Genomic DNA, 15,361 nt, shown 5'->3' with positions numbered 1-15,361 from the left:
TCATAGTTGTAAACCTTTTGAATGTCATTGAAAACAACACCCTTTCATGTGTCTCCCTGTGCATACATACGAGTTCCTCTGAGGTCGGTCCTGCGAGGTGGGATGGCTGGCTGTTGGGGAGTGAGCGCAGTCTTTTAGTTTTGATCCTGCCCTTCCTGGCTCTGGAGCGGTCCTGCCAGGCCACCCCGCAGTCGGCCTTCCGTGGGTCCCCCTTCTCCAGCTTGGTCAGCGCTCCTGTCACTCAGTTCTGTTGAAGGTTTTTACTCTAATGTGTGAGGTGCGGTGTCTTGGAGGCATTCTACTGCTTCCTAGTGAGGTTGACCAGCTTTTCATGTTTGTTATTTTTATTCTACCAATTGCTGGGCCTGTTCTTTGCCTGCTTTTCTGGTGGATTTGTCTGTCTTTCTAGACTTGAGTCATGGTGTGGTTTTATACATTTGGATATCTTGTGTCTGTGGTTGTTCTTTTTTTTTTAATATTTATTTTTGAGAGACAGACAGAGACAGAGCATGAGCCGGGGAGGGACAGAGAGAGAGGGAGACACAGAATCCAAAGCAGGATCCAGGCTCCGAGCTGTCAGCCCAGAGCCCAACATGGGGCTCGAACTCACGAACCCTGGGCTCATGACCTGAGCTGAAAAGAAGAGTCGGAAGCTTAACTGATTGAGCCCCCCAGGTGCCTCTGGGTGATACTGACCTTTTAAACAGCTGGTGACCAGTTGACTTGAAGCTGATTTTCTTCAGAGTTTGGGACAGGAATTGCAGTTCTGGTCCTATTGTGATATATATAAGATTGTTGTCAAGTAAAACAAAAGTTAAAGCCACAAACTGGTTAATTATCTTTTTAAAATTTAGAACCTAATTTCTGATTTGCAATGCTTTTGTCTTTTTTTTTTGAGAATAATTTAGTTTGCAGTTTCTAGCAACTGGGTTTTTAAAGTAGTCCTTAATTACACCACTAATTCACTGTGTGCGTCTGTGTTTTCAGAATCGTCCCTAAAAGTACCACCAGTTCGTTATTGATTGTCTGACCTGTGTGTGATCTGGGCCTATTTATAATTGTGGGGCCGGAGAATTGGGCCTTGACTTGCAGATTGATTTTCCTCTAGACTGTTTTCTTTTCTATTTTTGGACATTGATTCACTGAGGTAAGGCAAAAAAGCAAACTCTCCAAGACTGGGATAGCTTCACTTTGGGATACTTACTTTGAAGAAGTCTTGTCGCCCAGAATATGTGTAAGGCAAACCTTAGGTTTTATGTATTTAAGGATAAAATGCTAAGTTAACACCCTGTTTGTTGAATTCAGTGTTAGGTCATTAGCTCAAACGATCCCTTCAGCTTAATCTCAGATCTTGCCTCATCGATAAAGTTACTCTTTTTTTTTTTTGTAGGTATCATTAATACATTTTATTTATTTTTCTAAATTTTTTTTTTTCAACGTTTTTTATTTTATTTTTTGGGACAGAGAGAGACAGAGGATGAACAGGGGAGGGGCAGAGAGAGAGGGAGACACAGAATCGGAAACAGGCTCCAGGCTCTGAGCCATCAGCCCAGAGCCCGACGCGGGGCTCGAACTCACAGACCGCGAGATCGTGACCTGGCTGAAGTTGGACGCTTAACCGACTGCGCCACCCAGGCGCCCCCATTTTATTTATTTTTCTAATTTTAGTTTTTGAATTTACATCCAAATTAGTTAGTATGCAGTGCAACAATGATTTCAGGAGTAGATTCCTTAGTGCCCCTCCCCCATTTAGCCCATCTCCCCTCCCACAACCCCTCCAGTAACCCTCAGTTTGTTCTCCATATTTAAGAGTGTCTTATGTTTTGTCCCCCTCCATGTTTTTATATTATTTTTGCTTCCCTTCCCTTATGTTCATCTGTTTGGATCTTAAAGTCCTCATATGAGTGAAGTCATATGATATTTGTCTTTCTCTGACTGACTCGTTTCACTTAGCATAATACCCTCCGGTTCTATCCACATAGTTGCAAATGGCAAGATTTCGTTCTTTTTGATTGCCGAGTAATACTCTATTATATGTATATATACCACTTCTTCTTTATCCATTCATCCATCGATGGACATTTGGGCTCTTTCCATACTTTGGCTATTGTTGATAGTGCTGCTATAAACATGGGGGTGCATGTGTCCCTTTGAAACAGCACACCTATATCCCTTGGATAAATTCCTAATAGTGCAGTTGCTGGGTCGTAGGGTAGTTCTATTTTTAGTTTTTTGAGGAACCTCCATGCTGTTTTCCAGAGTGGCTGCACCAGTTTGCATTCCCAGATAAAGTTATCCTTAAATTTTTTTTTTTTTTTTTTTTGTATAGTTTCAGACTTCTGGAAGAGTTGACAGAACTATAAAGCACCCTCAGGTACCCTTTCCTCAGATTACTTCGAATACTAACATTGCACTGCAGTAAACTTATCTTTTTTAAGGTTTTATATTTACTGATATTCCTACTCGGTGTCTGAGGTTAGAGAAGGCTTCAGGAAGTTCAGGATTTGTAAGTGTTCATTTGCCAGTTACTTTATACCCACATGGTCTTGTTTGCTTCACTAGTTCGGCTGCTGGGATTTCTCAAAAATGCACTGTGACTATAGAGCTAACATGAGTCCTTGGCGTAAAGTAGATTCTGCCCTTTGCTGTGTGCCTGCTGTTGGGTACCGCCGTGCTAGCAGGCAGCTCATAGCGTCTTACAGGGGCCTTGTTTTAACTCCCTGCCTCGTCGCCGTGCGGTGGGGCTCACCGGCCCAGGTTCTGGGGTCTGATGGCTTGGGTTTGACTGTTGGCTGCAGTTTGGAAAAGCTCTGAGTCCTGGGCGAGTGCTGTAGTCTCTGTGAGCCTTCCCTTGCACATCTTCCGTGTGTGCATAATAGCAGCAGCCTCACAGGATTGTGCGCGTGTGTGCGGATGGAGTCAGGCAGGTAGTAAGCGCTCAGTATGTTACTAGGTTACTTGCTGTTAATTTATGTAAGAAGAATGCTGGATATAATTTGAGTGCCCGCTGGCCCTGATATGTCTGTGGCCTTTCTCTTAATTGTGGTGTTCTTTGACTTCTCCTTTTTTCGTTGACCCATACATTTATAAATGTTCCTGACTCTGATTAAGTCTCTGACTAAATTTGGGAAGTTCTCTTTAATTCACTCTAAACAATATATTTACCATAAGAATTTGGTAGTTGAGATAATTGCGTTTTGTGTTTGATCCTTACACAATTAAAATTTGGGTATTTTTGTCTCTTCAATTCTAACATTGGTTAATTTCCCCTCAATTGTGTAATGAGTTATAACTTAGTTGTAAAATCATATTTCTTTAAGCGTATGGTTAACTGTAAGTAGCTACATGTGAGCCTTATGTAACCACTCATTTAAAAGTAGTTTATTAGGGACGTCTGGGTGGCTCAGTCAGTTGAGCGTCTGACTCTTGATTTTGGCTGAGGTCACGATCCCAGTGTTGTGGGACTGAGCCCTGTGTCAGGCTCCTCACTGAGCCTGGACCCTGCTTGGGATTCCCTCTCTCTCCCTCTGCTCCTGTCCCCACTCATGCGCTCACTCTAAAAAATAAAAGTAGTTTATTAAATATTTGCATAATGCAAGGAAATGCTACTTTCTTTTTTTTTTAATTTTTTTTGCCCAATGAGTCAAACTGTATGATTTTTTCAATTATATTTGGATTTTATATGCTTTATGTTTTATACATTTAAAAAAAATTTTTTTTTTTTAACGTTTATTTATTTTTTGAGAGACAGAGACAGAGCATGAGCGAGGGAGGGGACAGAGAGTGAGGGAGTCACAGATTCTAAAGCAGGCTCCAGGCTCTGAACTGTCAGCACGGAGCCCAATGCGGGGCTCGAACCCACGGACTGTGAGATCATGACCTGAGCTGAAGTCGGACGCTCAACTGACTGAGCCACCCAGGTGCCCCAGGAAATGCTACTTTCTGTAATCAGAGAGAGCACAAAACCTGGATAAACAGAGATTGTAAAAAGGACCCAAAGTAGTTCTGGAGATGAAAAGTACAGTAACTGAAATGAAATAAATCACTAGTGGGGCTCAGCAGCAGATTTGAGCAGGAAAAAGGAAACACGTGCCTTGAGGATAGACCCAACTGAGTTATCCCGCCGGAGGAGCAGGAAGAGAAGAGGAGAATGTCAAGGGTCTGAGAGACCCATGGCGCCGGGACGCGCAGGGGGCTCCCCAGACTCCAGTGGGACAGGTCGCCATGTCCGCAGGAGCCTTGTGATCGAGTTGTGGGAAGACAGAGTCCTAGGGAAACTCTGCATGGAGAAGGCCCTCGATTAGGTCGGCAGCTGCCCTCTCCTCAGAAACCACGGAGGCCGCGAGGCACTAGGATGTACACTCAAAATGCCGGAAGGAAAATCTGCCAGTCAGGAATTCTGTGTCCTGAAAAAACTCCACCTCAAAAATGGTGGAGAAATGAAGTCATCTGCAGATAATAAAACCTGAGACCTCCTAGAAATACCGACCGTTGACATGGAGTCTCGGAGCAGTAGGAATTTGGAACAGGCTTGTAACTCGTGAAGTGAGTCCGTAATCTCAAGCTTTCCAGTAAAGAGCCCAGGACTAGATGGCTTCACTGGTGAATTCTACCAAATATATAAAGTTAGCACAAGTTCTTTTCAAACTCTTCTAGGAAACTGAGGAAAGAATACTTGTTTTTACACATTTTATGAGGCTCATATTATTCTGATCCCAAAGCCAGACAACAACACAAAAAGACTACAGAACAGTGTCTTTTATGAATATAGATGTGGAAATCCTCATAAAGCACTAAAAAATGGATTAGAAGTTAAACGGACTGTACACCATGACCAAGTGAGATTTCTCCCAAGAACGCAGGGGTGGTTACAGCATAAGGAAAGTGATGTAATACACCACACTGTTCAAACGAGGGAAAAACGTACAATCATCTCAGGCGACGCAGAAATAGCATTTGATGAAACTCAACACTCTTTCGTGATCAGAACACTCACTGAAGGAATAGAAAGGAGCCTCCTCGCCTGATAAAGGGCGTATATGAAGCGCTAATAGGTAATGTCACGATGGTGAAAGGGTGTACACTCGGTCCCCAGCTCAGGAACAGACAGCAGGTCCATTTTCCCCACCCTGCTCAGGGTTGCACTGGGAGCTGGAAGCTCTCATCAGGGCAGTTAGACAAGGGAGCAGTTGAAAAACAAAGATACTCAGATTGCAAAGGAGATAAAACTGCTTCTCTTCATAGATGACATAACTTTATACATAGAAAACTAAAGTGTTCACAGTCCAAGTCTAATAAACACGCTTGCCAAATTAGCTGGATACAAGATTAGTACATAAAAATCAGTCCTATTTTTATATACTTGCAGTAAACAATCCCAAAATAACATTAACAATTCTATGTATGACAGTGTCAAAATTAATCAGATACTTAGGGAGAAATTAAACTAAGAAAGTGGAAGAATTGTACTGAAAATCAGAAAACTGTTAAGGAAATGAAGGCACACCTAAATAAACCGATGGCTCCACACATTCATGGTTTGGAAGACGTGATACTGTGCTTTCAAATTTTTTTTTTTTAATGTTTATTCATTTTTGAGAGAAGGAGAGAGAGAGAAAGCGGGGGAGGGGCAGAGAGAGAGAGGGAGACACAGAACTGGAACAGGCTCCAGGCTCTGAGCTGTCAGCAACAGAGCCCGATGCAGGGCTCAAACCCACAGACCCATGTGAGATCATGACTTGAGCCGAAGTCGGATACTTAACTGACTGATCCCCCCAGGTGCCCCTCTGTAATGTTGTTAAGGTAGCAGCACTACTCCAAATGATCTCACATTGGATGTGATCTCCATCAAAATTCCATGGCCTCTGTTGCAGAAATGGCAGCACTGGTCCTCAAAGTCACATGGAAGTGCACGGGGCCTGGAAAGCCACACGCTCTTGAAATGAAGAACACAGTGGGAGGACTTACATGTCCCTACGTCACATGTTACAGGGCACAGCAATCACAGGTGTGTTTCTGGCATGAGTATGGGCTCAGAGATCCAAGAGCAGGATTGAGAGTCCAGAAATACATGTGCTCATGTTTGTTGAGTGATTTTCAGCAAGGCTCCAAGACCACTCAGTGAAGGAAGAAAAGTCTTTCCAGCAGGTGGTTCTGGGACAGCTGGATGTCCACACACAAAAGAAAGGATTCGGACCTCACCTGCATACCGTGTATAAAAAGTTACTCAAAGTAGGTCCCACAGCTGAAGCTGTGTGTAAATCTCTGCGACTATGGATTAGATATGTCACCAAAAGCATAAGCAACAAAAGAAAAACACACAGAATGGGAGAATGTATTTGCAAATCATTGATGCGGTAAGGGTCTAGTATCCAGAACATATAAAGAATTATCACAACTCGGGACCAAAAAGACAAACACTGCAATTGAAAAATAGGCAGGGTACTCAGGTTTTACCAAAGGAGGTCTACCGATGGCCAGTGAGCACCGGAAAAGAGTCTCAATGTTAGTCATCAGGGAAGTATGAGTGGAAACCACAGGGGGCTGTCATACCACACTCATGGGGATCTCATTGGAGCAGAGCACAGGCCAGAGCATAACAAGTGCCGGTGGAGACTTGGCCACCTTGGAACCCTGATACAGTGCTGGTGGGGACACGGCGGTGCGGCCACTCAGGGACAGGGCTGGCAGCTTCTCAGAAAGTTACACGCACCCCCAGCGGTTCCAGGTGTGTGCCCAAGAGAGGTGAGGACACACGTTCACGTAGAACTTGTATGTGATTGTCACAGACGCCTCATTCATTATCAGGATGGTCAAGAGGTGGAAGCAGTGCTGGTGTCTGTTACCTAATGGGTGGTCTATCCAAGTGACAGAATAGAATATTCAGCCCCGAGAAGGAGTGAAATTTTGATGCATGCTACAGCATGGATGAATCTTAAAAGCCTTAGGCTGAGAGACATAACCAGACACAAAAGCTCACGTGTTGTAGGATTTCATTTATGTGAAATGTGCAGGATAGGCCAAGTCACAGAGGCAGAAAGGTTAGTGCTGTCGGGTTGGGGAGAGAGGGGTGGGGAGGTCATTGCGTGCTGGGTATGGTGTTTCTGCAAATAAATGCTGAGGGTGTTCTGGAATTTGATGGTGATGGCGGGTGCACAGCCTTGTAGTGGATAACGTTAAAGTGCTGAATTCACGCTCTAAAATGATTAAAATGGTGACTGTATTATGCGAAGGGGTGCCAGCCATGTCTGGCTCCTAAGATTTAGCTTTCCTTCCTTGCTGAGCCTTTATTCTGCCTCAGTGCTGGTTGTAAGGAGGTCCTTGATTACCTGTCACCAGGCCTGGCCATTTGCAGTCTCCAGTCCCTTTGGCTGCCCTCTGGGAACCTCGTAGGGAGGTGTGACGTGGACTGTGACTTGGGCATGAGGATGTTTCAGAGGCCCAGTGAAGCCCGAGACCCTGGGGGCCTGTCCTGTGATTCTCTGCAGCCCCAGCCTGACTGGAGTGGGACAGAGACAGAGTGTGTCGGAGGGGCTGAGGTGAGGAGAGGGAGGGAGAGCAGAGGGCCTTCTTAGTTCACACCAGCTCTCGTCTGTACAGTAGTCTCTCAGGGGGTTTTCTGTAAGGGGGAGGGAAAGCGTAATCATCAATTAAGAAGAGTAGATGCGCACCAGAAAAATTCCCTGGTAAAGAAGTGTGTTTATGTAGTGTTTCCAGACTTCCTATTAGATAAGCAATGCGGTAACAGATGTATGTCTTTATTGACATGTTCAGTAAGAAGGGTTAGTGGCCGTTTTGGATCTGTGCACCCACTTGAACAGGTCATGTGAGAATATGTGATTTCTTTTGGTGACAAAGTCACAGGTACTGTGGCTTGTTGTTTGCATTTGTGATGGAAGGAAGAGTTAAATTTCAGATAGAAGTTAGTGCCAATAAAGTGTAATTCCCTTCCCTTCCACGTTTACAGACCCTTCTGCCTTCTGGGCCCATGGACCCCAGGTCAGGAAACCCCCAGTTAGAACAAAACCTACAAGAAAAGTCGTGACCTGGCCCCAAGAATGTGGACAGGAGCTAGTTTTCTGTAGAGTCAACGTAGGTGTGAGCTTGTACTTGAAGCTCCAGTTCTCCTGCCTCGGGACGGGTGAGGATGCCAGTCAGGGGTGGGATCAGAACCTTCCCTGCTCTCGGCCCTTCTCTCTCTGACCCAGCTGTCCACTGCTCAGTGACTGTCCTGCATTAGGCTCCAACTGATTGCAGGGGGTCCTACTGTCTGTTGATGGCTATTCAGAGCTCGAGTTTGTCCTTCCCGGAAGCTCCTTCCATGTTTTCCGAGGTTTTCCCTGGAAAGGCTTGTCTGTCTCTCCTGCTGCTGGGCAGTGGTCAGTGTCCTGCCTTAGCTATCTCTGGGCTTGGCTGATTTGCAACCCAAGAATGAGTTAGAGGCCCAGGTAGCCTCTGAGCTTGGCTGTCTCTGGTATGGAATCATTCAAGACTGCCTCTGGGCCTACCAGTTGGGATTTTACTGTGAATTGTTATAAAAAGATAGGACCCTTTGGCCCAACCAGCAGGAACTGTGTTTTGTGTTTTGTGTTCTGTTATGAAATGGAAAGGTAGACAAATGTTGGAGCACTCGAAAAATTTACAGATTTTGTAAGTGATTAAATACTTTCAACACTTGGGGGAAGTTTATAGTTTTATTTGGTTACAAATTAGTACAAATGAAAACATGGGGTTTTCATGTTTCAGTAGTTCACATGGGTTTTCTGCCCTGAGTGATTGAGGTGAACAAATTATGCCAGTAGTTCAACGTTAATCTACTTTGTTTTTATTTTTTGCCTTTTGGAAAATTCTTTTCAAAGGGTGAGGGACTTCATCTGGGAGCAAACACGGAAGGAAAAGGTAAATGTAAGCTTTCTTGCTTTCAGAATCTGAAAATTTCCAGACTTCACATGTTTACTTAAATGCTGTAAAAACACTCAGGGCTCCTGGGTGGCTCGGTCGGTTGAGCGCCTGACTTCGGCTCAGGTCATGATCTCGCGGTCAATGAGTTCGAGCTCCACATCAGGCTCTATGCTGACAGCCCAGAGCCTGGAGACTGCTTTGGATTCTGTCTCCCTCTCTCTCTGCCCCTCCCCTGCTCACCCTCTGTTCTGTGTCTCAAAAAAATGAGTAAATTTGAAAAAAAAATTTTTAAAAATGCTCTAAAAATCTATGTCCTTGAACTGGAAGGTCGGTGGAACTGGAGATAATGTGGTGACTGCTGTTGGGAATATCTGTGGGTGCCTTCAGCTCTCTTGTTCTGTTTCTTGTATATTTTTGCTAAGAATTACTGAATTTAAAAGTGTACTGTGTAAGATCATGTTAGCATTTTGGCACTTCCAGCCTCACCCCTGACGTGCTGGGATTTTCCTGCCTACCGTGTGCGAGACCTTTCTGGTTCCCTGTGCGGAGCCCGTATGGCTTCCTGGGTGTGGTGGGCCGCAGGGGCGGGGGGTGGAGGGGGCCACAGGGGCTCTAGGGGGGCCACGGGCTTTGGGGGGGTGCAGAGGCTCTGGGGGGCACAGAGGTTCTGGGGGGGCACAGGGGCTCGGGGGGGGGTGCGCAGGGGCTCTGGGGGGCTGCCTGCCTATTGCCACTTGGGGTTGGGGTCTTTGTATAATAATGGCTGTTTCTTAGAAGCTATGTTGCTTGCTAAGAAAATTACCCTCTTCATTTCTGTTTTTAGTAGGGAGGCCTTGGCATTTGTCCAACAGTTAATGAGAAATCATGGTACAATTATGTTATATTTTTTTCTCCGTTCTTTCTGTGTTTGACACATGGTGAAAAGTAAAGAACCTTGAGTGGAAAATGCATCAGTGAAATACAAGCAATTATGTTCTGACCTTGGTTTTTTTCCTCTGTAACTATATGTTTTTCAGAGGCTTAATTAAATGCCAGGATGGACCTACTCCTCTCAGTGTTTGCCGGGAGAGTGATTGCACCCTACTCTGCCCTCAGATGAAGTGACGCTTTCCTAATTTCTAAAGATGACTGAATTGTCCGAGTTTTTTATCTTTTAAATTAAATCGTCTTACATACTGATACAAAGCCGGCTGCACTCCATCTGTCAGGACGAATTAGCGCGTTGTTTGTGGGACTAGCTCTTCCGTTTAAGTGAATAACTGGTAACAGCAGAATTTACACCAGCCCCTCTCTGCTGAGTGGGGGGCTATGGGGCAGTCCTAGCGCGGTGATTGGGTGACCTTTTGCATGACTCCTGGTGGGCTCGTGACAGTTTTCAAGTTTCTGTTGGGTGATTTAAGTATCTCTTAACGTGATGATCGCTTCAGGATTGTGGGACCTGTTATCCCTCAAAGCAGTCATTAGTTATGTGTTTAAAATTAGGGGATAGAAATCAAATCTAAAAATACAAAGATCAGTACATACTAGTTTGTACGTAAAGATAAGAAACTTGATCTCCTCCACATGGTTATAAACATGTTGGCGTTTATTCAGGTCCCTCCTTATATATGGCTGTCATGTAGCCCTGACTTAAGAGGGATGGAATAAGACCTTAGCATCGTTAAGAATTTTGTTCTCTTAAATATTTACCTTCAGGAGTAGATTTCTGTGAACAGAAAACAAATCTTTTTTTGTTGGTTGCTATGAGAAGGTGATGTTACTGCACCGTTTTCTTTGCTGGTATCATATGTTCTCTCATTGGTCTTAATTACTCAGTTCTTTTGAATGATATTTTTTCTGATTTAAAAATGTTTGAATAATTAAAAATTTTTGAGCATATAAACAGAGGAGAAAATTTATTAGTAATCCTGTCATGAACAGATAACCTGCCAATATTTTTGTGTATATTTTTTATAGTATATTCTTGTGTATTTTTCAATGTGTCTATCAGATATGGTACATGCGTAGTATTTTGTAAACTTTACTTTTACTTTTGTTTTAATTTGAAATAATGACAAATTTCTTTTCAACCTTCATTCACCGTATTTCTGAAACACGCTACTTTGCATTCCGGCTTCACCAATACAGTGGGGGTTATTTAGTAATGAAAATTTTGTGCTGTTAAATTTTATTCTTCTCTACCCAGGGCTTCATAAAGCATGATCTCTGAAACTCCTGAATAGCACATAATAGTGTTATTTTGTGGAAAGAAGATCTGTACTTTTCATCAAATTCCCAGAAGAGTTTGTAATAATTAAGAATGAACTTTATTTTTAATGACTACCTGATACTATTTTATACTTTGGTATACATTCTCTTGTATTTAGGAGTGTATTCAGGGGCGCCTGGTGGCGCAGTTGGTTAAGCGTCCGACTTCGGCTCAGGTCATGATCTCGCGGTCCATGAGTTCGAGCCCTGCGTCGGGCTTGTGCCGACAGCTTGGAGCCTGGAGCCTGCTTCGGATTCTGTCTCCCTCTGTCTCTGTTCATCCCTATTCTCATGCATGTGCTCGATCGCTCTCGCTGTCTCTCTCTCTCAAAAATAAACTTAAAAAAATTTTTTTTTGAAGTGTATTGGGAGTATGGTGTGCCCTGACCAAAAGTACCTTATTCCAGTAATGCAAGGATGATATTTTATTCGTATTTTTTCATCTATGTTTACAAATGGAATTAGCCTATAGTTGCTAATTTTGGTATTATCTTTGTCAGGTTTTGCTAGTGTTATACTAGATCCATAAAATAAATGTTCTATATATTTTTCTGTGGTCTAGAATAACATAGAATGATACCTTTTTTTTTTTTTAAAGTTTTTATTTTGAGAGAGAGAGCGAGAGAGAGCACACGTGTGTGTGAGTGGAGAAGGTGCAGAGAGAGAGAGGAAGAGAGAGAGAGAATCCCAAGCAGGCTCCATGCTCTCAGTGGGGCTCGAACTCATTAACTGACTCGATTTCAATCGAGAGTCAGACGCTGAACCAACTGAGCCACCCAGGCACCCCAAGAATGATATCTTATTTTAAAGTTAAGTAGGTTCTGTGCCATAGTGATAGCATTTTACATTTCTCATTTCAAGTTTTCTCTTTCTCTCTTTGTTTTTTATGTTTTGCCTGGAAACCATCAACTTTGCATTGGCATATAATTACTAAAAATATTTTTTAAATTCTTTAAATCTATTTTGTTTCTGTGGACACACTTTCCTTAGTCTGGGTTGTGCATTGTTCACCTGTTGGTGATTTAGAACTTGTGTAAGAATCACTAGAGAAGTGTGTTTGTTATGACTTAAGTGGATCTTACGGTCCCACGGGGGAGCCAGGTTGTCACATTTAACGTGGCCAGTGCTGCGTCTCAAACCGTCTGGCTTCCGTGTTAAGATACTACTAAGTACTGAGGGCCATTTCTCTCCTCCCTGGAGGAGTGGCTGATTCTAGGTCTAGAGGAGAAAGGAGTAAGATGAGCCTGGCACATCTTCCACACCAGAAGCAAGGAAGACACCTTAGGTCAAGTCTACAGGACTCAGCAGCCAGCTTGAAGGGGCTCCCATCATCCCAGAATGGAAAACGTGGTGGAGTGCCAGTGAGGGTAATAACTCTAATGGACTGAAACATAGATGCACTTAAGTCCATGTTCATGATGATGAAACACAAAGCCACTGGTCACCGTTGGAGGCTGGGAAGTAAAGATGTTATCACATACCTCGTCCATCTCTCGATCTAGTCGCCTTTCCCCTTTTCTGATCTATCGATACAATTATCATGACAGCTTCTGATGAGGCATTTTAGCTCAGAGAAAAGGATAGCATATTAAATAAAAGGTGCTAGCTTGGCCAGTAGAGGGAGGATGCTCCAGAAGGAAACACTAGCCCCAACATCATATCCAAGGTAAATTCTAGACGGATGAAAAATGTAAGTAATAAAAATAACATGTCAGGAATAGTAAGAGAAAATTGTCCATAATCTAGGAGCGGGAAGATCGTAGGAAGACAAGAAAGTCTTCTTCCATAAAGGAAGACATCCACCTACACAACAGAAGTGGAACAAAGCGAAAACATGGAACATGCTGTAAACGGTGCCAAATGGTTAACTTGGAGAAAGTAAATTAGTAATACTTCATCCACAGATGGTCATTTTTCCTAATATAACAGAATTTTCATATGTTGATGAGAAAAGGACAGCGTCAGTAGACGGTTGAGGAGATGAAAAGACAGTTTATGGGAGAATAAAGTCAAACGGCCATCAGCATCGCGGAAACAGGCCCCACTTCCTGTGTCAGGATGGTAACAGTACAGGTGGCCACAGCTTCACCAGCTGACTGGCACAGTCTAACACAAGCGAGGATGCAGAACAGGGGCCATCCTCCTTGTGGGAGTGTCCGTGGACGTGCCTGTTTGGTTGGGAAGGGGAGTCTGACATGTCTCTAAAAATTAAAAATTGCTTTGACTTGGCAGTTCTACTAGAAATTGAGTTTATAGAGATAAAAGCCCAAACGTATTTAGGACATAGGGCTGAGGGGCACCTGGGGACTTGGTCAGTTAAGCATCCAACTTCAGCTCAGGTCATGATCTTGCAGTGTGTGGGTTCAAGCCCTGCGTCGGGCTCTACCCTGTCAGTACAGAGCCTGCTTGGGATTCTTTGTCTCCCCTTCTCTCTCTGCCCCTCCCCCATCCCATGCTCTGTCTCTTTCTCAAAAATAAATAAACCTAAAAAAATTAAAAAAAAAAAAACTTAAAGGACATGGGACTGAAACATGAGAGTGGCCTCGTGCCCTTTCTCACATCAGGGTCAGGTTGGGCAGTGGGATCAGCAAAAGTGAGGAGCACAGTGGACAGGGGAGAAGCTTCTGTGCAGGGTGGTTCTTGAGAAGGCACTTCCTGCAGTGCCGCCAGGCAGGCAGGTGCTGGCCACCCACACGTCCAGGTCAGCCTGCAGCCAGCAGTCCATGAGCAGGGTCCATTAGCTCTGGCACCTCTGTGTTCTAGACCGGGGGCTCTGCAGGGGAGAACCTGCAGAGGGCTGCACGTGGGCAGGAGGGGACAGCTGAGCACAGGGACCGCCGTACCACACCCCTGGACACCCGCAGGTTTTCACTAAGGTAGATGAGGCGGCCCTCCCAGCCAGAGCACAGCAGAGGCTACAGCAGAGGTTGATGATTGTGATCAGAGTGAAGATCATGAATCCTCGAGAAAAGGCCTGCATTGTTAGACTCGGTTTAAAAAGTCTGGGACGTCTGTGATTCCATTTACAGAGGGATGTATCCAAAATGCTTTTTTTTTTTTTTTTAATATGAAATTTATAGTCAAATTGGTTTCCATACAACACCCAGTGCTCAAAATGCTTTTAAAGACGGTTTTACTCTGTGAAGGGTAAGTCTCCCGTCTCTGGAGAGCTTTCCTTCAGGGTGACTTCCTCGGTGTGGCTGTCAGCGAGCGGTTTGCTGTAAGCGTTGTCTTCTGACCTGGCCGTGCCTCTGCTTTCAGTTTTTCGTAGCCTCGGATCCAGCCGTCAAGACGGACCGGCTGTGGCAGGACAAGTACACTCTACGGAGATCGATGATCCCCTCCTTTATTACGATGGACCAGTCCAGGAAGGTGAGGCCGGGGGGGGGGGGGGCGGTACTGGGGCTCTGCTGTCGTAATTCTGCATGTGGGCAACAGGTGACAAAACTCTTCTATCGCATCTTAGGATCAGAAGTATGTATTGATTGAATACACTGATTAATGTGTGTTTGTTAATAAGTCTTCTCAGTTCCTACAGTTCCCTTGATGCTATCCCAGATGTCCTTGCTACTTAATTAAAAGACAATTAAAAAATTTTTTTTTAAGTTTATTTGTTTTGAAACGACAGACACAGCATGAGCAGGGGAGGTGGAGAGAGAGAGAGAGAGAAAGAGAGTCCTAATCAGTGCAGAGCCCGACATGGGGTTCGAACTCATGAAACCATGAGGTCGTGACCTTGGGCCAAAAGCTTAACCAGCTGAGCCACCCAGGTGCCCCTCCATTACTTAATTTTTAATTAATAGTAGATTTGTTGCTTATGAATATTTATAGTAGTTGGATGATTAATCATTTTTACATCATGGTAACTGGGGGATATTTTTCCTATTTAGGTCCTTTTGATCGGAAAATCAATAAATTTCCTGCACCAGGTTTGTCATGACCAGACACCCACTACAAAGATGATAGCTGTGACCAAGTCTGCCGACTCCCCCCAGGATGGTACGGTGGCGGTGGTGGTGGGGGTGCGATAGAGCTGTCGCTTGAAGTGTTTTCCGTCCGTTAGGAATGACAGTTTCTGAGTTGTCATCCTAAATACCTTCACACTTAGTGTGATGTGTGTAAAACATTACTATGTAAAGTTTGAATTTCTCTTTTTACGTGGAGTTCACCAGTAAGTACTGGATTAGGTGGAGCTGTTTTACTCTCTTAGAAT

General features: G+C 44.1%; 1 protein-coding gene across 4 annotated transcripts in view; it reads left to right on the top strand.

The window, feature by feature from the left end:
* The window catches only part of TUBGCP3 (tubulin gamma complex associated protein 3), a 75,454-nt gene that overhangs the window by 29,073 nt on the left and 31,020 nt on the right, over nt 1–15,361 (top strand). For all 4 annotated transcript variants that reach the window (XM_045056042.1, XM_019829712.3, XM_003980556.6 and 1 more), the window contains 2 exons: nt 14,410–14,520; nt 15,039–15,147. In XM_045056042.1, coding sequence (XP_044911977.1) covers nt 14,410–14,520; nt 15,039–15,147 — 220 coding nt within the window. The remainder of the gene's footprint in view (nt 1–14,409; nt 14,521–15,038; nt 15,148–15,361) is intronic.

Source organism: Felis catus, chromosome A1, assembly GCF_018350175.1.
Source record: "Felis catus isolate Fca126 chromosome A1, F.catus_Fca126_mat1.0, whole genome shotgun sequence".
Taxonomy (NCBI): domain Eukaryota; kingdom Metazoa; phylum Chordata; class Mammalia; order Carnivora; family Felidae; genus Felis; species Felis catus.
Note: the sequence above shows the minus strand (reverse complement) of the source record. Positions and strands in the feature narration are given on the sequence as shown.